This window comes from Salvia miltiorrhiza, chromosome 7 (assembly GCF_028751815.1).
Source record: "Salvia miltiorrhiza cultivar Shanhuang (shh) chromosome 7, IMPLAD_Smil_shh, whole genome shotgun sequence".
Lineage (NCBI taxonomy): Eukaryota > Viridiplantae > Streptophyta > Magnoliopsida > Lamiales > Lamiaceae > Salvia > Salvia miltiorrhiza.
Genome location: NC_080393.1, coordinates 3910498 through 3937219, shown reverse-complemented (window position 1 = coordinate 3937219; position 26722 = coordinate 3910498). Strand labels below are relative to the sequence as shown.

General features: G+C 36.9%; 4 protein-coding genes and 1 long non-coding RNA gene across 11 annotated transcripts; 2 read left to right on the top strand and 3 right to left on the bottom strand.

Moving 5' to 3' along the window:
* Positions 1-2138: 2138 nt before the first annotated feature.
* On the top strand, positions 2139-6285 carry LOC130991750 (lipoamide acyltransferase component of branched-chain alpha-keto acid dehydrogenase complex, mitochondrial). The gene is made up of 8 exons (XM_057916130.1): positions 2139-2681; positions 3208-3354; positions 3507-3632; positions 3871-4277; positions 4713-4960; positions 5117-5205; positions 5347-5574; positions 5846-6285. Exons 1-8 carry the CDS (start codon positions 2469-2471, stop codon positions 5957-5959), a joined length of 1572 nt encoding a protein of 523 aa, XP_057772113.1. The 5' UTR covers positions 2139-2468; the 3' UTR covers positions 5960-6285.
* On the top strand, positions 5967-17913 carry LOC130991749 (protein GAMETE EXPRESSED 2). 3 transcript variants are annotated; one of them, XM_057916127.1, is made up of 17 exons: positions 5967-6105; positions 7182-7286; positions 12597-12694; positions 12776-13102; positions 13471-13809; positions 14072-14602; positions 14685-14737; positions 14809-14956; positions 15025-15333; positions 15417-15541; positions 15627-15844; positions 16121-16348; positions 16431-16657; positions 16744-16982; positions 17166-17322; positions 17400-17563; positions 17632-17913. In XM_057916127.1, the coding sequence occupies exons 2-17, from the start codon at positions 7216-7218 to the stop codon at positions 17659-17661; spliced, it is 3264 nt and encodes a 1087-aa protein (XP_057772110.1). In that variant the 5' UTR covers positions 5967-6105; positions 7182-7215; the 3' UTR covers positions 17662-17913. The 3 variants fall into 3 exon arrangements, with proteins under 3 accessions (XP_057772110.1, XP_057772111.1, XP_057772112.1); XM_057916128.1 differs by lacking the exon at positions 7182-7286 and having other exon boundaries at positions 5979-6105; XM_057916129.1 differs by lacking the exons at positions 5967-6105; positions 7182-7286; positions 12597-12694 and having other exon boundaries at positions 12962-13102; positions 14017-14602.
* On the bottom strand, positions 9371-11288 carry LOC130991753 (uncharacterized). Of its 2 annotated transcripts, none has more exons than XR_009091184.1 (4): positions 11093-11288; positions 10769-10984; positions 10146-10236; positions 9371-9785 (listed from the first exon to the last, which is right to left on the bottom strand). It is a non-coding gene; the product is annotated as an uncharacterized LOC130991753 (long non-coding RNA). The 2 variants fall into 2 exon arrangements; XR_009091183.1 differs by having other exon boundaries at positions 10103-10236; positions 11093-11251.
* Positions 17069-20282, bottom strand: LOC130991751 (uncharacterized). 3 transcript variants are annotated; one of them, XM_057916132.1, is made up of 4 exons: positions 19703-20275; positions 18839-19068; positions 17959-18247; positions 17069-17469 (listed from the first exon to the last, which is right to left on the bottom strand). In XM_057916132.1, exons 1-3 carry the CDS (start codon positions 20180-20182, stop codon positions 18001-18003), a joined length of 957 nt encoding a protein of 318 aa, XP_057772115.1. In that variant the 5' UTR covers positions 20183-20275; the 3' UTR covers positions 17069-17469; positions 17959-18000. The 3 variants fall into 3 exon arrangements, with proteins under 3 accessions (XP_057772115.1, XP_057772116.1, XP_057772114.1); XM_057916133.1 differs by having other exon boundaries at positions 17235-17480; positions 19703-20239; XM_057916131.1 differs by lacking the exon at positions 17069-17469 and having other exon boundaries at positions 17787-18247; positions 19703-20282.
* A 585-nt stretch (positions 20283-20867) lies between these two features.
* On the bottom strand, positions 20868-24298 carry LOC130991748 (uncharacterized). 2 transcript variants are annotated; one of them, XM_057916124.1, is made up of 4 exons: positions 23665-24297; positions 22173-22402; positions 21563-21849; positions 20868-21098 (listed from the first exon to the last, which is right to left on the bottom strand). In XM_057916124.1, the coding sequence occupies exons 1-3, from the start codon at positions 24139-24141 to the stop codon at positions 21603-21605; spliced, it is 954 nt and encodes a 317-aa protein (XP_057772107.1). In that variant the 5' UTR covers positions 24142-24297; the 3' UTR covers positions 20868-21098; positions 21563-21602. The 2 variants fall into 2 exon arrangements, with proteins under 2 accessions (XP_057772107.1, XP_057772109.1); XM_057916126.1 differs by lacking the exon at positions 20868-21098 and having other exon boundaries at positions 21445-21849; positions 23665-24298.
* Between the last annotated feature and the right edge of the window lie 2424 nt (positions 24299-26722).

The following is a 26722-nucleotide window of genomic DNA, read 5'->3' as shown; positions in this document are numbered from 1 at the left end:
ACTGGAAAGGTGAGCCTATATTGGCTGTTGCGCAGCAGATAGGAAACACCACTTCTGCTCTTATGGGAGAGCTTCAAGCAATGGTGATTGGTATTGGACATTGCCTTGGTAATGATCTTGGTCCTGTTATTGTCTTCTCCGACTCTCTCCTTGCGGTTCACGTCGTACATGATGAGAAAGTTAGTGCCGATTCTTTATGCGATGATTTGAGCGAGACTTTTGCTTTTGCTCGTGAGGCTTGTGTGGTGGACTTCCGCCATGTTCGTAGAGAGGCTAATTGTGTAGCCCATTCTTTAGCGAATTTCGCTATTTCTTGTGCCGATGTAAGGATATGGAAGTCAGCTTTCCCGAGTTGGCTTCTCGACTTGATTCATCGGGATTATCATTAATATAGTTTCTCGTCTTACTCTAAAAAAAATAATAATAATAATTACAATATATCCTCTAACCTTTACTTTTAGACATATAGTTGGAAGCTTGAGAAATTATTTATTTTTAAGATTATTATTTTTCATCTTCACCATATGATTGCATTAACATTAAATTCACAGAGTTGAATCTAAGATTCTATTAACTTCAGAAACGTAGTCCAAATTTCGGAATTTATTTTTATTTATTGAAGTGATAGTTAGTTAGTTTTTTTTTTTTGAGAATAAGTGACAGGTATTTATTGTTATTACGAAAACCACCACTTAAACAACTGGACTTATTAAGTTCGAACTTTTTTTCATTTCATTTTATTGGGCCCCATAACTCTTTAATAAGCACATCTCTAAAACATATATGGGCCTTGGCCTTCTCAGCTCACTAAGCCCATTAAACCATTACATTTTTTTTTTGGAAAACAAATACTCCTATAAGTAGACCCTAAAAAAAATAAAACAAAAAATACACCTATAAGTACAATCCATTTAAATTCATAAGCTACACCTTAAAAAATTGTAAAATGTTGATTTAGGTGAATTTTAATCACCCTAATACAGTCAACCCTTCGAATTTTAGGGTGGCTCCTATAAGTACAACCCTTTTAAAGTCATAATTAACTTCACCAGCTATCAATAGCCCATAACTTTAATTTACACTATAAACGATAAATTTATTTGAAGAGAACTATTTTGTGACTGCAATTATGTGAATTTAAATTTAAATTTCTCTAGTACTACCCCGTCCCACTATAAGTAATGCTATTTTTATTTTGGGTGTCCCACCATAAATGAGTCTCTTTTCATTTTGGATAAAAGTTTGACTCTTTGTCCCCTTGAGATGCCTAGTAGTTGGGGTGGTTGCCTGTTATCCAAGAGGTCATAGGTTCGATTACTCTCGGCCACAATAACCACTAGGTGGGGTGTGTGTGTGGTTTGTATTATTTATAATGTAATTTCATCAAAAAAAAAAGTTTGACTCTTTAAACACTTTTTCACTTTTTCACCTACACACAAAATACATATTTTTTAATCCTCGTACAAAAGAAAAAAGTTTCACTTATAAATCGAATTAAATAGAATGTCCACAAAATATACTATATAGTCTCTATTGCTCGTTTGTGTTAGAACTTCAGTTGTAGAATTAGATTGATAAGTTCTTTTAATAGATAAATCATTTTTAAAATGATTGATGTCAAGCTTCATGAAGTTCAATCAATTCTATCCATTTAGCTCACCAAGCAAATTCCCAAAATGAAGATGAGATAAGCCTGCTGACACAGCTCCGAGGAAGCACAAATCCTTACAATTTTAAATTATAATTCAATAAAAAAGGTAAAGTAATGATCACTTCCGTTGATTGTTTTTTTTCACTTTTATGTGATATATATTTAATTATATTTAAATATTTATTGTAATTGTATTTTTTTTTAAAAGGATGGAATGAATAAATATAGGACTGAAATTACGAAATTCAAATCTCACCTGTCACTTTTTATTTTAGTACCGCTGCCCCCATAAATTGGTAAATGTTTATGGTTTTCTTTATTTTATTTTATTTTATTTTGGTCAGTGGAATGCAGTTATTACCTTACGTGACTGACTTCAATGCATTGGGTGCATTAAGCTCTAAATAAACTCCCTTTATTATTATTATTATTATTATTATTATTATTATTATTATTATTATTATTATTATTATTATTTTGAGATTTTTTTTGAGAGCAACTTTTATTTTGAGATGTGATTTCATGTATTATCAAAAAAAAATTCTTTTTTTTGTACAATCAGAAATCAAATTGACGGACGGAACTAAATTGCTCGTTAAATTCGCCACCTGTAAACTCGACCGGTTGAATTAAAACAAAAACAAAGAGAGAGAGAGAGAGAAAGAGAAGAAAACTTATGGAATTGTATAATTAATCAGTTGCAAAATTGTTTGCAAACTTTCCAAAAATTCATCAAGCAAATCAGACAACTCATCCAGCAATTCACATACTTTTTATTTGCTAGAACCAATTCACACACTTACTCGAACTAAATAATATGATTTCTCGAAAATTTTATCAGAAAAACCCGCGGAGTTTCAGCCAGTTGTGGCGTTTTGTTTCCTCCGCCGCCTCTCCGCCGTCGAAGGCCTCCAGCGCCGCCGCTCGAAGAGCTAATTCGGAGCAGGGTTCTGTCTCCCGAGCTCAAGATGACATATTTTTGAAGCCCAGAACGTTGTTTTCCTCGAAGAATCGTTGCCAAGAAAGCTCTGTAAGTTTGCTGGTTCAGTTTCAATTAGATAAAAATATTAGCTTTTATCAATTGAAATTATTGAATTTCTATCACAAAACTAACTAAAAATAATAATTACTGAATTGCTATATGCTGTTGCTTGATCGAGGAAGGAAAATACAAGCTTCTGATTTTGTGCATGAGGCATTAGCACCAAATGATTGAGTGCTAGAATGTGTTTGCAAGTTTGTGAATTATTTTCCCTCTGTGTAGCAAAGTGTGTGTGTCAGTGTGTGGATTGGGGATGCTTAAGTAGAAAGAATATTGCATGTGGCGATTGATCAAGATGTGTGAAGATTCTTGCTTGCTTTTTTTAGTTCTCATTTTTGCTCCTCTTTAGATTCCTCCTTTGATTTGACTCATTTCTGCTCAAATATGATGAATCCCGGAAAATTTTGGCTTATGTTTCTGCTTGGAGATTGAGATTCTACTGAATTTTGTTGATAAGTTTTGTGGTTGTTTGAACTATGAATTCATTTCTATGTTTATTCCTGATTGTTTGCAGTGGAGCATTCTGATTGGGGGTAGAAGGTGTAGATTTACAACTCAATCTATGGCGGATGTCCCTTTCAATGGAGAGGTAGACGTGCCTTTGGCGCAGACTGGTGAAGGAATTGCAGAATGCGAGCTCCTTCAATGGTTCGTTCAGGAGGTGAGTGGACGATTTTGCTTGCATTTTGTGTAGGGTTCAGTTTTATTAGTGGATATTTTCAATATTTTGTGAGTTTTCTTTTCTTATTATTCAATTGCATCTGCATGTTTGTGATAGTTGGTTGTTATATAAAGAAAATGAATCTCTGGCAGGGCGACCAAATCGAAGAATTCCAACCACTTTGTGAGGTTCAAAGTGACAAAGCAACCATAGAAATAACTAGTCGTTACAAAGGAAGAGTTTCTAAGGTTCTTCATGTCCCCGGCAATATTGTAAAGGTAACAATAGAACTTGGTTTGAAAGTTTCCTTGTTGAAATTCATGGTTTTCATTGACAGGCTCGTAGTTGCAGGCTTGCTGAATGTGATTAAAAAACGATCAAGATGTGGCCGGTAGTTTAATGTGTTGATGTCATACGACCAATCTTTGTTCTGAAAATATGCCTCGGGAAGGATACTAAAAGCATGTTTTCGTTGTGCCTTACCAAGTTGCATTCGTTTTCGAACATTTTTTGTAGGTCGGTGAGACTCTGTTGAAGATGGTTGTTGATGAAGATACATTCTTCAATCAACCTTCTGAGATATCAGAAGTTATCAAGGCACAAGTTTCCGATACAAGTAAACTAGAAGATGTTGATTCGGGGCTCAGTAAACCAAAGATTGGCGGTGTGAGGTCTACGCCTGCTGTTCGTAATCTTGCAAAACAATATGGTGTAAATATTGAAAATGTTCGTGGAACCGGGGAAGATGGAAGAGTGTTGAAAGAGGATATCCTCAATTATGCTGCGCGTGGAGGTGTTATGAAGGAGACCGCAGCTTCCATCTATTCTTCATCTGCTGATCAGAATCTTGAAGGAGATCAGATCTTCCCGAGTATTTCTTCAACATATGGCTGGGAGTATGAAGATCGGACGATCCCTCTGAGGTATAGCACATATTCAGTTAATGTTGTGAGTTTTGTGGCATTTGACTAGGTGAATCGAGAACATATCCATTGATATCCTATTTGCTTGCATAGTATATTCATGATAATGAATATTGAAGCATAAAGTTAGTAGTTCTAATTCTTAAGTTTTTATTTTTGGTTTGTCAAGTCTTCTTCTTATCTCGATGTCGATGTATGTTGTTGGCTGGATCCTAGACATAGGGAAAAACTTGGAAAATGCATAGTTTCTTACTACATTGGAAGGACTCGATTTTCAGTTGATGGCTTCAGCGAAAGTTGAAATTCCTGCCATGTTTTCATGATGATGTTTATGTTTGGACATCACTAAATTATGTCAATAAGTAAAAAGTTGAAAATTTTATGGCTATTTAAGCATTAGGTCTGCTTAGAAATTCGAGTATTTTCCTGTTGCAGGGGATTCCAGCGTGCTATGGTGAAAGCGATGACATTAGCTGCAAAAATTCCACATTTTCATTATGTTGATGAAATAAACTGCAATGCTCTTGTTGAGCTCAAAGCATCCTTCCAAAAAGAGAGTTCTGATGCAGGCGTTAAGTACACTTTCCTTCCCGTGTTGATAAAGTCTCTTTCGATGGCATTGTGCAAATATCCCATGCTAAATAGCTGCTTTAGCGAGGAATTGCAAGAAGTAACTCTCAAAGGTACGTCCACTCGAAACACGGGCTATTTCAGCAGGTTGTTTGGTGTCGTTAAGCACAAAAACTACTCTGTCTTATGGATAATGTCGTTTGATTATAGATTTGGGTAAACGAATCGAGTTCTTAAGCTATTGTAACTCCTTTTCCTTATGTCAAAAGGGTCCCACAACATTGGAATCGCGATGGCTACTCCACACGGTCTCGTAGTGCCTAACATTAAGAAAGTTCAATCTCTTTCCATCTTCGAGGTAACCTTTTCCATTGTTTCGAGGGTTGAGCTCTCTTCCCTCTTCATGATTTGCTATTGCTTCTTATCTATATTTTAGTCTTTGATTTTCTCTGACGTCGGATGTCTTGCCACTGTATTCGAATCCTTTGTTCTCGACCAGATAACAAAGGAGCTGGCGCGACTGCAAGAGTTGGCTCTGGCTAACAAGCTCAGTTCCGATGACATATCACGTGGAACGATCACTTTGAGCAATATCGGTGCAATTGGAGGCAAATTCGGTTCCCCTCTCATCAATGTACCCGAAGTTTCCATTATCGCCATTGGAAGAATCCAGAAAGTTCCACAGTTTGATGAAGACGGGAACCTATATCCCGCCTCGATTATGACGGTACACCCCCTTGAGAAATCCAGTCAATTTTCCTTACTCACCCTTTGTTTTACCTGAATAGTAAGAGTACAAATTCTTTAACAAACAATTTTTAACTCACAACTCATAGTGTTTGACAAGTCAAGATCCGTGGTTAAATATTACTCGTGTTTTATAATGTTTGGATCTAAGCCATGACCCGTCAGAACGTCTTACACGGTATTTGTACCAGATTAGGCAAGTGATCTTGCGTCAACACGTAAAATTCTAATCTGCTGCGTCTCTTCCTCAGATAAACATAGGCTCTGATCATAGAGTTCTTGATGGTGCAACTGTTGCAAAGTTCTGCAACGAGTGGAAGCAGTTCATTGAGAAGCCAGAGCTCCTGATGCTTCACACGAGGTGATTGCTCGTCTCCGTCTGCATCGGGATGTCCGAGGATGCCGCCTGAATACCAAACACCGCGACCGGAAGGTGCATTCCGATTCTTCCTAACACTGATACAACAAGAAGAAAGTGGTGTATAAGCTACAAGTTCTTGAATTCCTTGAGGTAAAACAAAAATAGGTCTCTCTCTCTTTACTGCAATAAATTGTTTACCCATAGAATTATGTTGGAAGCAGAAACTGTAACGTAGATCGGTGTTTTCCCTTGTCCTCGACTGCTTTGAGCTACGTGGAAGTCACGAATTCAATGATTTTAAGGAATTATAGATTTACAAGGATTCATATATATATATGGTCAGTTTTCAGTGATCACAAATTCTCTTGTGCGGAGATCGGTATGGTGCGAACTCACTCATATATCATAACTCATATATCATAATATAATACTTGTAATCGTCCTATTAAAGTGTATAATAGGACTCTTACAAGTGTAGTATGTGAGTTGTTCGCATTGTGTGGACGTCCGCATAGGAGAATTCACTCATTTAACATAAAGAACTACTCCCTCCGTCTCACAAAAATATGAACGTTTTTCCATTTTGGGGTGTCTCACAAAAACATGAACCTTTCCATTTTAGTACATCATGGCCCACCACTACTTTTCCTTAATTATTTCATTACTCTCACAACACCTTTTAAAGTGGGACCTATTTTCCACTTACTTTAACTCTCAACTAACATTTCTTAAAACCCGTGCATTTCTCTTTGTTCATATTTTTGTGAGATGGAGGGAGTATAAATTTTGCACTTAAACTTATAAAAATGCATTTAATGTATAAATAACTGCAATTTCTTGGTCATGTTATTACATTGTAATTGTGCTTCATATTCAAATCCAAGATCACAAAAATGTAAATACTTTATATGTTAAGTGCATGCAATTTGTAGCTTTTATGTTAATTGAGATTTTTATTTGGACCAAAATTTATTACTCCCTATGTCGCACTTAAGTTGATTAATTTCTTTTCGGCACGAGATTTAATAAGTTAATATTTAGTGTTTAAAGTGTTTTTGATAATAAATTGAATGAAGTGAATAAAGTAAAAATGTCATTTCATATAAAGAAATTGATCAATTTAGTTGGGACGGTCTAAAAAGGAATATTGATCAAGTTAGTTGGAACGGAAAGTGTAGTATATTAATAGATTTTGAATTAGCCAGACTCTTTTATACAAACTGCAGGGAAAAAGAGAATTGAATTGGACCAAGCTGAACTATGTACTCGTTATTAGGAATACATGATCCACGGATGTTATACCACTCTCTCTGTCCCATTAATAATTTTAGGTGAGTTAGTGAATTGGGCTCACTATTAATAATATTTTAAATATTTAATTTTTTATTAAAAAATATATGAGACATTACTAATAGTAATTTTAAGTGAGTTGGTGAGTTAAACTCATTATTAATAATATTTTAAATAATTAATTTTTTACTAAAAATGTATGAGAAAATACTAATAGTAATTTTAAGTGATTTGGTGGGTTGGACTCATTATTAACAACATTTCAAATAGTTCATTTTTTATTAAAAATTGTATGAAATATTACTAATAGTAATTTTTGTGAGTTGGTGGGTTGAGCTTGCTATTAATAATATTTTAAATAGTTAGTATTTTATTAAAAATTTATGAGACATTATTAATAAGACGTTTTGATATAGTAATTGATACATTACTAATAAGACACATGGAGTATAAATTTCCAGATTCCCATCAGAAATGATTTTTCTACTTTTATTTATGATCACACTCAATAAAATAATACTCATTCCGTCTCATAAGAGTGTATCACATAAAGGATGGTACAGGTTTTAAGAAAAAAATTGGTAGATAAAGTATTGGGTGAAAATGAGTGGTTGTGGTTGAATTGATTATGAGGTTATGTAGAAATGAGTGGTTGTGGTTAAAATGAGAAAGTGAGGTCATATTCCAAATGAAAGTGATATACTCTTATGGGACGGACGAAAATAAAAAATGTGATACACTCTTATTGGACGGAGGGAGTACTACTACAATACACCGCCGAAAAGTCACTAAACAAGTTCGGTGCGACAAGATTCAAAATCTCTTAAATAAGCCGTCAACCAAATCACCCTAAAACTTTTCTCAAAAAAAAAAAAAAAAAAAAAACCCTAAAACTCGAAACATTACACTTCCATGAAATCCCCAATTTTACGAAGATCAAACCGAACATCTGTAGAGGCAAAACGTGAACATGATACGACATCAAAAATCTAAGATGAATTAAATCTCTCGTAAATACTGCAGTTTTTAAGGGTAGAAGAGGGAGTGAAATCACACTAAACTAATTGTCAAAATATAAGTAGGAAAACATTCAAAATTTTCGGTTACCTCTCAGCAAAAGAAGGATTAAATTATTGTAAAGAATGAAAAATATGTCAAAGCAAAACAATTTCTAAATGTTAGCCATTTCAACAAAAAAATCAACATATCATCAATATAATTTGTTTATGTTCATTTTTCTCCAAGAATGAGAAAAGAACTTGGAATTAAAAAATGCAGATTAAGAAATATCTAGACTAAATTTTTTATCAAGGTTGATAAATTTGAAATAAAAGTGCACTTAATTTTTTTTATGAAAAATCTTATAATATGTTGGAGGATTTAAATATTTTATGAAAATTGTTTAAATGACACACACACGCATATATATATATATATATATATATATATATATATATATATAGAAGGGATCAATAGAGAAGCTAAATATTTGAGAAAAGAGAGAAGATATCATAGGCGTTGATTTGAAGCAATCTAACGGATCTGCAATTTTCGGAATTATACACTTTAATAAATTCGAAAAGGCTAAGGTTGTCATTATACACTAAATTGTAACCGAAAATATCTATAATTTTTATGGTAAGATATGGTGCATCCCATAATTTTAGTTTATTATTTCACACGCAGTTGATAGCATATTTGGTAAGATTTGATAAGATTTAAAATCATCATATCTTTCCTATTTTTCTTTTCGTTGCCTTTTCTCAGTCCATTTTGTATATTAAATTTTCTTGTCCTTTATTACATTTGAGCATTGTAATTAATCTAAAAAATCATTAATATCGTCAACCATCACAATATTTATTCAATATAATATTTGAGTTATTCAATATATTATATGCGTTATTCAATATATTATGTGAGTTATTCTCCACAATTGGTATATCGTTCAGTAAATAAGTTTGTTGTTCGGAAGTTCTGTTAAATTTTTCAGTTTTGTTTGTATTATAATCACAAAATTCTATGATTAATCAAACCAACCGACCAGTTCATTATTTTGTTTAATATTCTATACTATATATTTTACTTGCTAATCACAACCCTAAAAATTCATATCCCAAACAAATTCACCTCAAACAAATTAAAATATATTGTCACAAAACATATGTTTCAAATGACAAACATCCAACCAAAAATCATCATAATATGTTTTCTTAAAAAAAAAAAAAATTGTGTTTAGTCATATGTGCCCAACTTTCACTCAAGTAGCATCAAATTTACATTGAATCCTGGATCCTTGCACATATCTCTAAAAGTATCTGAAGCTTTGTCGACAACGTCCTTCATTTCATTTCCCTCCCACGTCAAAATGGATGCACAATACCTTATGTGCATCCTTGAGAATTGTTGCAGTCGTTTACTAGATATGTTACATTTCCAGCCTTGCGCACCATCCCCTATGAATGTCTCCAAATGCCTCGTTACCATCGCCCCTTCCAGTGTTTACCTTATACCATAACATTTACACACATGCCTTCTACCTGTAATGAATAAATAATTAAATTCAACGAATTCCATTTCAATATGCACTTAATTAGTTTATAAGATAGTTTCTGAATAACATCAAATATATACTGAACACAATAATACGTTTCCTGAACAAACTAACAAATATTCTAAATAAAAACGTCTACTTACTGAATAACTTAACAAATACACTGATCACATAATAATTACCATATACCCAATTAGTAAAAATAGCTTACGAATAACACAATAAACATTCTGAACAACAACGCGATACATACTAAATAAACTTTACAAATATTCTGAATAACTACAACTATTTCTGAATAACCTGAAACGTATACTGAATAACTTAGTATAAAATGCCTCGTTACCATCGCCCCATGAATGTCTCCAAATGCCTCGTTACCATCGCCCCTTCCAGTGTTTACCTTGTACCATAACATTTACACACATGCCTTATACCTGTAATGAATAAATAATTAAATTCAACGAATTCCATTTCAATATGCACTTAATTAGTTTATAAGATAGTTTCTGAATAACATCAAATATATACTGAACACAATAATACGTTTCCTGAACAAACTAACAAATATTCTAAATAAAAACTTCTACTTACTGAATAACTTAACAAATACACTGATCACATAATAATTACCATATACCCAATTAGTAAAAATAGCTTACGAATAACACAATAAACATTCTGAACAACAACGCGATACATACTAAATAAACTTTACAAATATTCTGAATAACTACAACTATTTCTGAATAACCTGAAACGTATACTGAATAACTTAGTATAAAATCTGTATATGCACAAGACGCATGTACCTACATTTAAAACTAAACTATAAACTCAATAATCATCCAAAAATGATTCAAATTTCTCAAATAGTCCGCATTTTCCAGTCTGAAACATATTTAGCATTTTTTCTCAAATTTTTCAAATAGTCGGCATGATTAATAGTCGGCATGATTCAATACTTACGGCTGCCGGTTGAGAGGGGAAGAGAAAGCGCGAGATCGGCGGCTCCCGATCGTCACAAACAGAGGAAGAGGGAGGTTAGGTAGAGGTCAGTGGCACACGGCCTGGCATCCGGCCGCCGTGTGAAGCGAGGCGACGAAGAGAGCTCGCTGGAGTTTTGGAGTTTAAATCCACAAATCTGCCAATATTCTTCACGTGTGAAATCTACACCATTATTCACTAAACAAACAAAAATTCAAAGTTTAAATCCATGAATCTGCCATTATTCTTAAAGAATGCTTCATCGTTTTCAAAGTTTCGAGGCCCCAACGAAATGTATAAAGTTACCTTCTTTTGACGGTTCGTCGTCGGAAATCACATGAATCAATCGGCAGTCCAAGCTTCTGGAGCAAAATCACCGTTGTGCTGTGGTTGGAGGGAGGCGTTGGTTTGGTATGGCTAGGGTTTCAGACGTGGTGTGAAATGATGGGTACTAAATCCCTAAATTACCGCTGCGTTAATTGAGCAGTAATTCAGTAAATTTGTGTTTCCAAATTTGCCCCTCAGCGTGTTATAATCTTAATCAGCCGAAATAATTTGATGATCCGGGCCGTTGATATTCACTAGATCAATGGTTAAGATTTCTTCTTTATTCTCTAATCTAAGGGCCTTCTCTATAGATACTAACCCTATATATATATATATATATATATATATATATATATATATAGGAAGAGGTTCTAATAAAAACCTCTGTTAAAATGAGAACTAGGAACCTAATCTTGACCTTTTAAATATTAGATCTAATTGTTAGGATTTAGTCAACAAAAGAAACTGTGCATCTATTATATTTTACTGTGCACTTAAAAAATATGCAATTTATGCAATTGAAACCAACAATGCAAAATACTCAAGCAAATCGAAATTGTGCATCTATGCAATTGAAACTGTGCATCTATGCAATCGAAATTGTGCATCTGTAGTTTAATCTCAGCCCTCTATTTTATTTAAATCAATGGCTTTAAATTGGTTCCTAGTTTTCATCTTAAGAGGGGTTTTTATATTAACCCTACCCTATATATATATATATATATATATATATATATAATATGAGAACTATATTTATTGAGAATATAAAAATCTTGTATTGAACTTATAAAGTTAATACACTATAATTTGTATCTCTCCACAAAAACCAAAAAAACACTACTATATTACACAAGAAACTATAAATACCTCATGAAAATAACAACAAATAAATAAAATGATAATACAAATACTTGCCATATTCCATTATAGTAAAATTTACATAATTTAGACAATTATGTTTCCATGATTTCACAAAATATTTTAACACAAATAATAAAAAGAAAATAAAATTGAAAAAGCTAACTTCCTTAAAAAAAAAGCTTGTAGTATAAAATGTGAGAGATGAGAGAGAGAAAATAAAACAACTTTGAAACTATCATTTGAATAAAATTCCTATTTTAAACTTTTTTTAGTACTTATAATACTATATCAAAGTAAAACTCTTTTTTTAGTTTGATATTTATATTGGATACATTTTTAATTAAAGAAAGTGCACAATTTTTTGAAAAAAATAAAAATTCTTCAAGTGTAAAGAAATCGAAAAATAACTTAAAAGAATTGCAACAAAAAACAAATACTAAAGAAAGTAGAATGAGAGGAAAATGCGGTCAACTGCCTCAACTCATCATAATCCATTCTTTTAGGCAACACGTTTTTAAAAATGAAATTAAAGTTTTGGCGCAAAAAAGTAACTTCTCAAAACTCTCGTTTCATAACTTCTCAAAACTCTCGCTTCACATCATATTCATACATTTCATACCAGAAACCAAATAATCTCAACAATGGCGTCCCAAATCCTTTTACCACTCTCTCTCACTACATTCCTTGCATTCTCTCTCCACCTTCAGCCTGCAAACTCAGGTACATTAATTTGTGAAAAAATCTCCAGCATCCCACTTAACATCTAGAAACTTCTCTGATCTCATCCGTAATTTCACGCAGATGGCGCAGTGGAGTTGCCTGTGTTCATATTCAGTTGGCCCAACGACAACGGGACCTTCACAGCAGGCGACGCTGCAACCATCAAAGTGAGAGTTCTTGGGAATTATGAGCGTGGAAAATATGAGTTTGATTTTAGGCCAAGTCTCACTGTCAATGGTAAGATGGGAAACAGCAGCTTTGTTACTGGGGTTTCTCTGCATCTCGACGGCGGGATTGATGATTGGTGGATCAGTTTTAGCCCCATCATGGTTGGTGTTTTCAATGTGCTCATCATCGATGATCACTTTCGCGTCTTCGATTCCTCCTTGCAGTTTCAAGTCAACCCAGGTTTCTTTTTTCTTCATTTTTTTTAAGACTAAAACTGCTGTTGAGCGTTGAATGTGCTTAATGAAGAGAAAGACTGTGCTGTTTTGTTTCTATGCATTCTCCTCATTCTCTCTCCTTATTACTGAACTTTTAAATTCATTTGATTTTGCTAACAAGTTTGATTTAAGTTAATTACTGTGAGATTTCAATTGAAAACATCGACGTTTTGATAAGTAAATTGAGCAGAAATCCGACCTCGTCTTTTAAGTTGGCGTGCAAAACCAGAATTTGGCCAAAAAATGTAACTTAGTACAAGATGGAGCTAGTGAAAACTAGTAGAAAAGGGAGATATGTTTGGTGTTATTCATTTATTGATGGGAAATGTGTAGGGAAAATGTATCCGGCAGCAGGGATGCTGTGGTGGGGAGACGAAGCAGACGAGTTCACAGCTGGAACGAGAGCTCAAGTGTTGATCCTTCCCAAAGATGCGTTTGGCAACGACGTGTCTTCAAGCAGCGAAGGATCAAGAGACTACACTTTCTCATTATCCGCAACCACCTCAGATGGAATCCCAGCCACTCTGCTCAACGCATCTCTCCAAGGATGGAATCAGCAACAGCACCTCTGCCTCGAGTTCACCGCAGCCACTGCCGGAACTCTGCTCCTCCAAGTACAAATCGAGAATCAAACACTGCATGAATCACCCCTACCCTTCATGGTCAATCCAGGTTAGTTCATAACATGGCCGGATCTTGGGGGGGGGGGGGGGCTGAAGCCCCTGAATTATTAAAATCTGCTATGTTAGTTTATGTTTAAAGATAGATTTAAAAAATACATTGAAACAACATTAATCTACTAAAATGTTTATAAATAAGTATAAATTAAGTAAAACAAGTTGAAATATAGTCATCTTTTACTTTATTATTCTCTCGCAGTGCTGTTGTATGCAGCCCCCTAATGAAAAATCCTGGCTCTGCGCGTGCTCCGTAGGGAAACTGGATATCTACCACTGTGTAGCTCGGTTGAAGGTGGAAACGCAGCATTTCCAGTTGTTTTCGAAGATGGAAGGCCTAATACACCAGCATGATCAATATGGAAACTTGGTTTCCGGATCATATGAATTCGACCTTGAAGTTTTTGAGAAGGGAACCAATCTGTCCATGCCGTTGGCTGATCTTCTCCTCAGAGACGTCGCACCTGGCACTCAGTCGTTCTCCTTCACCCTGCACGAGCCGGGGAACTTCACCCTCGTGATATCAGATAAGGGGAAGAACACTCTAATCTCCAACACACCATATGATTTCACTGTGTATATAGGTTACTGCGATGGAGTTAACAGCGTAGTTAATGGATCGGGTCTAAATAGCTCTGTTGTTGGTGAAACTGCTGTGTTTTCGATTTTTCTGAGGGATGCTTACTTGTATCCTTCTCCGGTTCAGCTAGAATGCCTTCGAGTTCACATTGTGCACGTGTTTGATTCGCGGATTATACAACCAATAATACGAATAAGGGAGTCCAATGGTTTGAGTTTATATACCTCAAGACTTGAGCAGATTATTTTGGTTCTTGTATTATATTGGAAAATCATGCATCTCTTCTACAGGCAGCTTATACTCAGGAGGATTGAATTATGGAGTGATTGATTCAAGAAACAGTGTAAGTCTATTTCTAGATCTCTTTTTTTTCATAAGAAGATTCAGATTTACAAGAATTCTGATCATTGGCAGATAAATGATGATAACTGGAATTTCAAGGCTAGTAGTGAGTTTGATGTAAGCTTCAAACCTGAGAAGAGTGGCGTGTATGAGATTCGCGTTTTTTGTGGGAACATCGCGTTGAATGGTGGCCGTGCATTTAGAAAGGAAGCCACTGCAGGTCTCATTTGAAAAATTCTTTGCAATCAGTTTCATAACAAGGCGGTGCTCATGTTCTTCGTGTTGCAGGGGCTGTCAACGTCTCACTCTCCGGGGTGGTGAGGTTTGCAGAGAAGGTGGCGAAGATGGTGAAGAATGAGGTAGTTGTACGCCTCGTGGATTCCTATTCGAATCCTGTGGTTTCACAAGGATCACACTTGAAATTGGAGATAGCTTCAATCAACAAATCTGCCTCCACTACATGGGATTTTGCTGACAGCAATAATGGACTCTACACTATCAAGTATCTTGCAAATGATGTTGGAACCTATGAGATGTGTGCTTCTTACAACGGACAACGCTTTGTGCCTTGTCCCTTTGGTGTTCACGTCTACAACTGTAAGTTTTGTCCCGTATTGAGTTCGTTAAGGGGATGATGGGCCCGATTCTAATATATGACGAAGTTGTAAATCATTGTGCAGATGAGTATTTTCCTGTGGCCCAAAATGACACTTTTTCCATTTGGGAGGATGAGGCACTTGATTTTGATGTGATGGGAAATGACTATTTTGAAGGTGCAAATGCAAGTGTTGTTGAATATTCTAAGGTAAGAGGTGAAGAGATTTTTTAAGTTGTTCCTTAAATAAATGAAGCATGGTTTGTTTTGTATGATTAGTTGTTTGGTTTTGCAGCCAAGGCATGGCTCACTCCTATTGTATGGAAGCATCTTTAGGTACACGCCGTATAAGGATTTCTACGGGAGCGATGATTTCTCTTACACGATGTCCGACTCGAATGGGAACCTTGCCTCTGCTGCTGTCGATTTGCACGTCGTCTGCAGGCCACCTCGCTTTGCTTCGATCCCGAGTAGCTTGCAAGCTGTAGAAGACGACGTTACTCCAAAATTCGGGTAAGATGCTTTATGTCAAAAAAAGCAAAAATGCAAAATTGATCTTTCTGAAACATGTGCAGTTCGACAATGTACCTATTGCGGCACTTACTGCATATATCGCATATGCCATCCTATTGTGACACTTAAAGTCAGGTGTATTTACTATTTACCTATCTGACACTTTATCTATTGTGACACAAGGTAAATACATGCGGTGGTAGATCAGAATTGTTAGCATCAAAACCACAAACAAGACACACAAATCTCACAATACCTATGTTTTTACTCATGCAGTGGTTTTGCTGGATTTGAAGTCACATATTCTGATTTGGGTGAAACTATAAGCGTCACTCTGAGTTCAAAATCTGGCACAGTTCAGTTATCTCCGACACAAATGCAGTTTTGGAGGCCTGATTGGGACAAACTCTCAGTCCATAAAAAGGTGGGATTGTTTGATGAATTGAAGGTGATTGGTTGTGTTGATGTAGTAAACTCAGCCCTCCAATCTATCCAATACTTTGGGTACGTATATTGATATGATTACTTCGTGTTTGTGTTCGTAAATAAAAAGACACTGGTTTAATTTGCTTCCCTTTTGTGACAGAAACCATGATTTCTACGGCGATGATATGATCACACTTTCTTCCGAGAACAGCAATGGAAGGAACGACGTCGACATTCCCATCTTCGTGCAGCCCGTGAACGACGCCCCTGTGATAAACGCCCCATCGTTCGTTGTCTTGGATGACACGAGCGATGGGGTGCGGATTTTTGGTGAAAAATGTGTTGGTGTAGACTTTGTTCACGATCCCGATCTTCAGAACTTTCCTGGTAGTAATGGAACCTTCACAAAAGAAATCAAATCAAGCAGTTTTTTGAAATGTTGTAATGATTTTGAGGTAAAATGGCGTGTGTAGGAAACCATTCCCGTTTCTTGATGGTGTTGTCGATGGAGGTGAGCGATGGAGTCCTGTCGACGAGCCTCCCTGCGGAGCTCGTCGCCTCGACGGAGGTGAAGATGAAGAGCAGCTACCAATGGCAGCCTCTGCAAACATTTGTTACGATATCAAAGCATTTCATGGTGAGGGCAAAGGGAATCAGGTTTAGAGGTGCAATTGAGGAATGCAACAGTATCTTGCAGAAGCTATCCTATCATGTGAGTCTATTATAGAGTTGCAGTTGAGCCCCCATCACCTCATTTAAGATCCTCTATTGCTAATATATATGACATCTCTAATTGCATTTTGATCTGAAATCTTAAATCCTTAATATCGCCACAAGTCAATCATCTACGAATGCAATTGGAAACGTCGCATAAATTGACTCTCTCTCTGCGCAGGAAGGCGCGCATGGAGCTGTGTTGACATTGACAGTGAACGATCTCGGTAACCATGGATGCTACCCAAACTGCGATGAGATGATGTCGACGCCTCTCTTTGCTGAGTCGATAGTAAATCTCGTTCGATACAAGCCCATGAGTTCATTGGCAGCTCATAGTAAGATGTGATCATAGTTTTATGCTAAGAATACAAAGAAAAGAAAAGATAATCTCTAAATTTGCCTTTTGCTGCAGTTTTAGGATCTGCAATCGTGGTCGAATCGATTGTGGTGAGCTCTCTTGGCTTGCTGCTGCTGTTCTTCATCTGCAAATGCGCTGTCGTTTTAGGCCGTGAGAAGATGAGGAGGAAGACCAAGGAGATTGAGCTATTCAAACTTAGACATTCTTCTAAAGAAAATGTAAGTCGATTTTTTATTTTATTATTTTATATAGATAGAAAATTGACTAAATGGTGTGGCATTTGCAGCTGGATATGGCTTCCGAAAATGAGATATAGTTGCCATGCATATTTGGAGGATTGAATTCGAGCTCCAACAACTTCTACTTATCCAATCATTAATTTGATTTTAGCTCATTGCCTCTAACTATGGTGCACTTGACTCGATCTAGAAGATGTTACTAGAATTTAAATTGGTAGTTTTTTCCATATGTAACAAGTAGAACACAAATGTTATTTATTTTCATGTTACATCACATGTGGAATTCTCTTTTACATCATGATTACCAACTGCGCTACACTTCATCGTCACATTATTCATCCATTTATTATGGGAAGATAAGAAGAAGAACTAACCTCAAGCCTCTGATTCCAGTGATTATTTTGATATGGGAGCATTTAGAACTGCTTGATAAAAGCATATATATGTTCGTTGATCTCATCTGGCCTTTCTTGATTGACAAAATGAGCAGCACCTTCGAGCACAACGACGTCCTCCAACAATGGCACGAATTTCTTGAACCCGCCTCCGTGTATGAATTCTTTGATTCCGGGAATATGATAGGTAATGTCAAATTCCCCGGTGATGAACTTCGATGGCACTATAACTCCAGCTCCGGACCAGGGCGCGGTCAGTTCCAAGTTTCTGTAAATTAGCAGCAAGGAAGAAGTAAGTAGGAGTAAACGATTGTAGAATGCGGTATCTCAGTCCGGATGAAGCTGTAAATGAGCTGAGCTGCTTAGATGTCGGCTCGAGAAAGTTCGTTCGAGCTCATTAGATAAAGAGTCGAGCTTGACCTCGTTAGTGAATAATGAATTTATATTTATATTAGTAATATTTTTCTCCGAGTAAAATGTTTTTATAGAAAAAAGATAGTGATGAATATTTAAATTTACATCTAAATTTGGAAAAATAAACTAGACTCGACTATGCTCGAATAAACTCACGAGCTTCCTAGTATATGGTAAATAAAGCTCGAGGACGACTCAATAATAAACGAGTCAAGCTTGACTGCTTGAGCTTGACAATACTCGAGCCGTCCAATATAACCCCCTAAGTCCAAAGCAACATCATATGAAGATCCCTAATGCAATTTTCAACTAAAGTGATAAAGGCAAAGTTCCTAAGTCCAAAGCAACATCATACGAAGATCCCTAATGCAATTTTCAACTAAAGTGATGAAGGCATAGTTGAAAATTCAAAAAACTCACAAATGATGAGGAAATAAATACTCACAAGCCAAATGCACGATAGTAATTCACTCCTCCAGTGAAACCAGTCTTCTCGAATTTGCTAACATAATAGTCAAGATCATCCACCGTCAACCAAGGTGCTCTGTCAACGGAGTAGATAAATCCTTTGCCCTTAGGGAAGAAAAAAGGAGCAGGCTCGCGGAACGAAAGCATGTTCTTGAGAACCTCCTTGGTGCCAACCTTCTCGAACTCAGCTTCTATATCACCAGGTTCCTGCAAAATTTACAAGAATATGTCTCTAAATTTGAAGTATCTGGCTGAATTAGGTCCTACAGTTATTTACAGAATGATGGCCACAAAAATGCTTGTAAATAACTTCATCTTCCATCTAAAGTTTGCCTCCAAGATCAGAAAATTTGTTCTCAAGAAATGAGACATACTAAAACATGAGATTACAGGTATGGGATTCAACAATGGTTTTTCGTTGGGATTAAAATAAAAATGTTCAAAATTTGAGATCAGCATTCTCTACAACAAGACAATCTAAAATCCATGGCTCTTCTTCACCAAGTCTTTACCTCAAAATCATATCGATTCAAACAACCTGAATCCAATAATCCAAGCACACTCCAACAAATAATCGAGGTTGTATAATTCAATCAATAGTTGAGCAAATGGAATATAAATTCGAGCAACTACAATTTAAAAGCAAGCAAATTGTTGTATTCTCCCACAAAAAATTCAAGAACCAAGTAAACTGTTGATGATCTTACTATTTAAAGCAAGTGATCAAATCATTCTAACTTCCTCACTGAAATTCAAGATCCAAACCAACCACAAATCTCCCCCCAAAAATCACACAGACAGTTGAGAATCAAGAATCTAAACAGAAAAATAAAACTGAAACCTGAAACCTGCAGATATAGTGATCATCACCATACATTTTCCGAAACGACTCAACCGGAGCCATCTCAGCATTCCTGGGAGTAAAGGGCACGCCAAGATTCACCAAAGCCCTGACTCTATCAGGCCTGAACATAGCCAGATGCCAAGCCACGGAGGCGCCCCAGTCATGCCCAACAACAAACACCTTATCTTCTCTCGGCGCCACCGCGTCGAGAAGCGCGATCAGGTCGCCCACCAGGTGCATCAGCGTGAACTTCGACGGGTCCTCGAGCGGCGCGCCGGTGGTGTCGCCGTAGCCCCTCATATCCGGCGCCACGGCGCGGTAGCCGCGCGCCGCCACGAATGCCATCTGGTGCCGCCACGTGTACCAGAGCTCCGGGAAGCCGTGGATGAAGAGGACTACCGGTCCCTCGCCGACCTCCGCCACATGCATTTGCAGGCCGTTGACAGGAATGGATTTGTGCTGTATTTTCTTCTCCATTTTTCTTTTTTGCCGGCGGTGGAGATGAGGTACTCAATTCTTGTAGAAGTCAAAGAAAGGCTTCATTTTTTTTTTTGCTAATGTAAATATTTCATTTTCCTTCCTATATATTTGCACATATATCATTATCCCCGTGATTATCATGACCAAACAACCACTCTTTATTTCGTATTTTAGTGGAATTATGTTACAGCGAGAATTATTATTTTCGTTCAAAATTGAAATAACAAATAAGTTAGTATACAATAAAGAGACACTCTCCCGCGCAATCGATTGCACTAAATAAGTTATTTATATGAATAGTTACAATTCACTTATTTGATAAAAAATCTATCCTAAAATTCGAAGACAAGTTTGCATTACCAATAGATTATTCAATTTATATATTGACCTTTTCGTATCAATTCTCATTTGAACATTCACTATTTGTATGCCGATATATATGTATGACATTTCTTATTGCGTTTGTGAATGATTAATTGACACGTGGTAATTTTAAGGGTTTACAATTGATTTGAAATCTTAAATCCTTAATATCGCCACATGTCAATTATCTACGAATGCAATAAGGAACGTCGCATAAATTTACTCTCTCTCTCTCTGCAGGAAGGCGAGCATGGAGCTGTGTTGATATTGACAGTGAACGATCTCGGTAACCATGGATGCTACCCAAACTGCGATGAGATGATGTCGACACCTCTCTTTGCTGAGTTGATAGTAAACCTCTTTCGATACAAGCCGATGAGTTCATTGGCAGCTCATAGTAAGATGTGATCATAGTTTTATGCTAATAATACAAAGAAAAAGAAAGGAAAGATAAATATCTAAGTTTGCCTTTTGCTGCAGTTTTAAGATCTGCAATCGTGGTCGAATCGATTCTGGTGAGCTCTCTTGGCTTGCTGCTGCTGTTCTTCATCTGCAAATGCACCGTCGTTTTAGTCCGTGAGAAGGGGAGGAAGAACATTCTTCTAAAGAAAATGTAAGTCGATTTTTTATTTTGTTATTTTATATAGATAGAAAAATAAAAGTAAACTAAATTTGTGGCATTTGCAGCTGGATAAGGCTTCTGAAAATGAGATATAGTTGCCATGCTTGTTTGGATAAATTCGAGCTCCAACAACTTTCTACTTATCCAAACTTTAATTTATTTTTAGCTCATTGCCTCCTAATTATGGTGCACTTGACTCAATCTAGAAGATGTTAGTGGAATTTAAATTGGTAGTTTTTTCCATCAAGAATTTGGTGCCATAAAATGTAACAAGTAGAACACAAAAGTTATTTTCATTTTACATACATGTGGAATTCTCTTTTACATGAGTTACACTTCATCGTCACATTTATTTATCCATTTATTAGGGGAAGATAAGAAGAAGAACTGACCACAAGCCTCTGATTCCAGTAATTATTTTGGTGGGGGCATTTAGAACTGCTTGATAAAAGCATATATATGTTCGTTGATCTCATCTGGCCTTTCTTGATTGACAAAGTGAGCAGCACCTTCAAGCACGACGACGTCCTCCAACAATGGCACGAATTTCTTGAACCCGCCTCCGTGTATGAAATCTTTGGTCCCCGGAACATGATAGACAAGGTCAAATTCCCCGGTGATGAACTTAGATGGCACTATTACTCCGGCTCCGGACCAGGGCGCGTTCAGTTCCCAGTTTCTGTAAATTATCAGCAACAGAGAAGTAAGTAGAAAGTAAAGTTGCAGAACTAGGTATCTCCGTCCGGATAAGCCTGTAAATGAGCTGAGCTACTCGGATTTCATCTCAATAAAGTTCGTTTGAGCTTGTTAATGGAGCTCATTAGATACCTCGGTAGCGAGTGAGCAACGTTTTGTGCGCTAACTTGAAAAGTATAAAATATTTAACTCCATACAAAGCAACATCATATGCACATCCCTAATTCAATTTTCAGCTAAAGTGATGAAGGCAATGAAACTTAGTTTAAAATTCGAAAAAATCACAAGTGATGAGGAAAAACTCACAAGCCAAACGCACGGTAGTAATTCACTCCTCCGGTGAAACCAGTCTTCTCAAATTTGCTAACGTAATAGTCAAGATCATGCTCCGTCAACCAAGGTGCTCTATCAGTGGAGTAGGTAAATCCTTTGTCTTTAGGGAAGAAAAGTGGAGCAGGCTCGCGGAACGCAAGTATGTTCTTGAGAACCTCCTTGGTGCCAACCTTCTCAAACACAGATTCTATATCACCAGGTTCCTGCAAAATTTACAAGAATATGTCTCTAAATTTGAAGTATCTGGTTGAATGATGGCCAGCAAAAATGCTTGTAAATAGCTTCATTTTCTATCTAAAAATGCCTCCAAGATCAGAAAATTTGTTCTCGAGAAATGAGACATGCTAAAACATGAGATTACAGGTAAAGGATTCAACACTGGTTTGTTGTTGGGATTAAAATAAAAATGTTCAAAATTTGAGATCAGCATTCTCTAGAACAAGACAATCTAAAATCCATGGCTCTTGTTCACCAAGTCTTACCTCAAAATCATATTGTTTCAACAAAAAATCATATCGATTCAAACAACCTCGAATCCAAAGCACACTCCAACAAATAAATCGAGGTCGTACGATTCAATCAATAGTTGAGCAAATGGAATACAAATACGAAGAACTACAACTTAAAAGCAAGTAAATTGTTGTATTCTCCCACAAAAAATTCAAGAACCAAGACTGTTGATCCAACTTTTTTTTTAGGAGACTGTTGATCCAACTTAAAAGCAAGCAAATTGTTGTATTTAAAGGAAGTGGTCAAATCATTCTAATTCCCTCACTGGAATTCAAGATCCAAACCAACCACAAATCTGCCCCAAAATCACATCTTTAGTGCAAAAACTAAAAGGTCAACATTCACCACCCCAAGACCAAATTCAAGAATCTAGACCACCTCAGATCCAACTATCCAAGCACACTCCAATAAATAAATTAAGGTTCTGTAATCGAATTAAGGGGCGTTTACTTTTCATGATTGATAAGACACGTGACTGAGTATTTCTATCCTCATGATACGAATCAAGTAAAATCAGCTCAAATAGTAAAAATTACTAAGGGCTTGAGATATCCGAAAGTTTCAATCCATCTTAATAAACAATGGATTAGCCAATATTATTTTTATCTATATCTAGGCTAGTCCTCAAAAGTTGAATGCCCCTTTAATAGTTCTTGGACGAAAATAGTCAAACAAAAAGGGAAGTTAGGATCTTGGAGGAAAATAGTGAAACAAATGGGATACAAATACGGAGAACTACAGCTTGAAGAAAATTATCCTATTTTTCCCACCAAAGAGCCAAGAACAAAGCAAACTATTGATCTTACTATCTAAAAGCAAGTAATTAAACCATTCTAATTTCCTCACTGAATTCAAGATCCTAACCAACCACAAACTTTCCCCCAAAATCACACATAGAGTTCAGAATCAAGAATCCAAACAAAAAACTAAAACTAAGTAGAAAGCATTGATCAACCTGAAACCTGCAGATGTAGTGATCATCGCCATACATTTTCCGAAACGACTCAACCGGAGTCATCACAGGATTTCTGGGAGAAAAGGGCACGCTGAGATTCACCAAAGCCCTGACTCTATCAGGCCTGTACACAGCCAGATGCCAAGCCACGTAGGCGCCCCAGTCATGCCCAACAACAAACACCTTCTCTTCATTCGGCGCCACCGCGTCGAGAAGCGCGATCAGGTCGCCCACCAGGTGCATCAACGTGAACTTCGACGGGTCCTCGAGCGGCGCGCCGGTGGTGTCGCCGTAGCCCCTCATATCCGGCGCCAAGGCGCGGTAGCCGCGCGCCGCCACGAATGCCATCTGGTGCCGCCACGAGTACCAGAGCTCCGGGAAGCCGTGGATGAAGAGGACTACCGGTCCCTCGCCGACCTCCGCCACGTGCATTTGCAGGCCGTTGACAGGAACGGATTTGTGCTGTATTTTCTCCATTTTTTTTTTGCCGGCGGTGGAGATAAGGTACTGAATTCTTGTAGAAGTAGAACAGTAGAGGTCAAAGAAAAGCTTACTTTGTGTAATACTAGTAATTAATAAGTCATTTTCCTTCCTCGATATTATCGCATGTCATTATTATGATCTACCAACCACTCGTTGTTTCGTATTTTAGTACTCCCATAAATAGAATTAATGATAAATTTAGTATAATACTAAAATTTAGTACTCCCTCAGTCCCAAACGAAATGTCCTGTTTTTCTTTTTGCGCTGTCCCAAACGAAATGTCTTGTTTCCTTTTTTGGCAATACACACTCTCTCTATATTTAATATTTAAATAATTTCCACCAACCCACTTTATCTACTTTATACACATTTCTTAATCTCCGTGCCGAAAAGAAATATGACATTTCGTTTGGGACGGAGGGAGTACTAAAATTCAAGAGTGAGATCTAACCAATCAAACTCTCTATTTATTTACTCTCTCCGTCCCACTATAAGTTGCTCAAAATTTTTCGGTACGAGATTAAAAAGAAGGTGTAAATATATTAAAAGTGGTAGGGTCCACAATTTTTTTAAGGATTAAACTTTGTCATTTATGAAAATATGTCACTTATAGTGGGACGGCTCAAAATGAAATACATGTCACTTTTAATGGGACGAAGTAAGTATTATTTTTCAGGAAATTCACTACACTATGTGATATAGAATATGCTGATGAAATGCCATTTTATGATTAAATCATTTATTCCATCAATAATACTAGTAAGATATTTTTTTTTTAGTAAATGATACTCCCTCCATCCCATTTAAAATGTGTAAAAAAAAATGAACATGAAGATTAAGAATTATGTGATAAAGGTGTAAAGTGAGACATTTCAAATGTAACAACCCAAAATTAAGAGCAAATTTCTTGCTATTTATGAATTGGGTCATTTTAAATGTAACAAATTAACAATCTAAAATAAGACATTTCAAATGGGACGATGGTGTATCTTTTACCATTTGATATTTGAATGCTATAGAACTAATCTTCTCAAATTGATGAGTATAACACATGTCAGCACTGTATGAAGACATGGCTAAAATATTTTTTTTTTTTAGGAAAAGGGCTAAAATATTATTATTATCATTATAGGCCCTTTTTCCATTAGGGAAAAGGTGCAAATAGGCCCTTGAAGTAGCCCCTATAGCGTATAGCTCCTCTTATTCACAGTGTGTGCAAATAAGTCTCCAAAGTCTTAAAAATTGATCAATTAAACCTCTCTGATCAAACGCCGTTTGGTTCCGTTAGTCAACCTTTTTTTATTTTTTAATTAAATGTGGGGCCCACCTTCACCATTCTCTCAATCTCTCTCCCCGACAGCCTCCCCCTCTCGCCGGAACAAGGATTCATGTCCCTCGGCCTGTCAGCCCATCTCCGACGAAATCGCCGCTGGCGTATCGCCTCCGCCCCTCGCCTCTCAAGTCTCGCCCCCTCCCTCTCTTCTTCTTTCTCTTTCTTTCGTTCTCTCTCACGCCAACCGCATCTCTCTCCCTCTCTGTCTCCTCACCTCCACCACTTACTCAGTCCTGGCGTTGCCTCATCCTCATCCTACCGCTTCTACGCTTTTTTTCTCTCTCCCTCTCTCTTTCTCTCTTTTTTGCCTCGAAGAATATCACGCGCCACCCTGCCATTTCCCCGATCCATGGATCCACGGCCAAATTCAGCCTCTGCTCGTAAGGCATAGCATTTTGTACAGTGAGAGAGTTGGTGAATGAGCGAACTGCTTGCCGATTTTAGGGGAGAAGGCGACGTCGCGTGGGCGAGGGTTGTAGCCGTGGTAGCGACTGCTGCCATCGAATAAGGGAGAGCGGCTATTTGGGGATCTAGGTTTTGAACAGGACGAGAAGAAGAGTCGGTCGGGGTGGCCACTGTAGCTCGTGACAATGGCGTAGAAGCGACAATATTTGGAATGGATTTTGGAATTAGTGTGAGAAGACAAAGATAGTCGAGAGGGACTGTGGTGGCTGAGGGCGATGCCCTTCGCCGGAGCAGGAGGCAGAAGGGGCGAGGCTCTTTGTGTCTGTGTGGGTGTTTTTGGCGCAAGGCTCTTTGTGGCTCTTCCAACTCCACTTCGACGACCACCTCTCTCGCTCTTCAATTGCTGCCGCCGTCGATAGGACATGAATCCGGCGAGAGGGGGAGGCTGTCGGGGAGAGAGATTGAGAGAATGGTGAAGGTGGGCCCCATATTTAATTTCAAAAAAAAGGTTGACTAACGGAACCAAACGACGTTTGGTCATAGGGGTTTAATTGAGCGATTTTTAAGACTTCGGGGGCCTATTTGTACACACAGTGAGTAAGGGGAGCTATACGTTATAGGGGCTACTACTTCAAGGGCCTATTTACACATTTTCCATTATTATTATTATTATTATTATTATTATTATTATTATTATTATTATTATTATTATTATTATTATTATTATTATGCGCAACATTGACTATCACAGGATTGATAACGTATATGAAAATCAACCATTCGTGAGCTTATCTGGCAGGGTTGAATTCACCAATAAAGACGTAGGAAAGGGTGGAC

Bases quoted from the DNA above. Each gene is read 5' to 3' on its own strand.
- LOC130991750 (XM_057916130.1), top strand. From the start codon at position 2,469: ATGATTTCTCGAAAATTTTATCAGAAAAACCCGCGGAGTTTCAGCCAG. The intron at 4,961-5,116 runs GTACGTCCACTC...TTATGTCAAAAG, and splicing joins GCAAGAAGTAACTCTCAAAG to GGTCCCACAACATTGGAATC. The intron at 5,575-5,845 runs GTACACCCCCTT...TCTCTTCCTCAG, and splicing joins ATCCCGCCTCGATTATGACG to ATAAACATAGGCTCTGATCA.
- LOC130991749 (XM_057916127.1), top strand. From the start codon at position 7,216: ATGTACTCGTTATTAGGAATACATGATCCACGGATGTTATACCACTCT. The intron at 13,103-13,470 runs GTTTCTTTTTTC...GGAAATGTGTAG, and splicing joins GCAGTTTCAAGTCAACCCAG to GGAAAATGTATCCGGCAGCA. The intron at 16,349-16,430 runs GTACGTATATTG...CTTTTGTGACAG, and splicing joins CAATCTATCCAATACTTTGG to AAACCATGATTTCTACGGCG.
- LOC130991751 (XM_057916131.1), bottom strand. From the start codon at position 20,182: ATGGAGAAGAAAATACAGCACAAATCCATTCCTGTCAACGGCCTGCAA. The intron at 19,069-19,702 runs GTTTCAGTTTTA...TAAATTTTGCAG, and splicing joins ACTATATCTGCAGGTTTCAG to GAACCTGGTGATATAGAAGC. The intron at 18,248-18,838 runs GTGAGTATTTAT...GCTAATTTACAG, and splicing joins TACTATCGTGCATTTGGCTT to AAACTTGGAACTGACCGCGC.
- LOC130991748 (XM_057916126.1), bottom strand. From the start codon at position 24,141: ATGGAGAAAATACAGCACAAATCCGTTCCTGTCAACGGCCTGCAAATG. The intron at 22,403-23,664 runs GTTGATCAATGC...TAAATTTTGCAG, and splicing joins ACTACATCTGCAGGTTTCAG to GAACCTGGTGATATAGAATC. The intron at 21,850-22,172 runs GTGAGTTTTTCC...GATAATTTACAG, and splicing joins TACTACCGTGCGTTTGGCTT to AAACTGGGAACTGAACGCGC.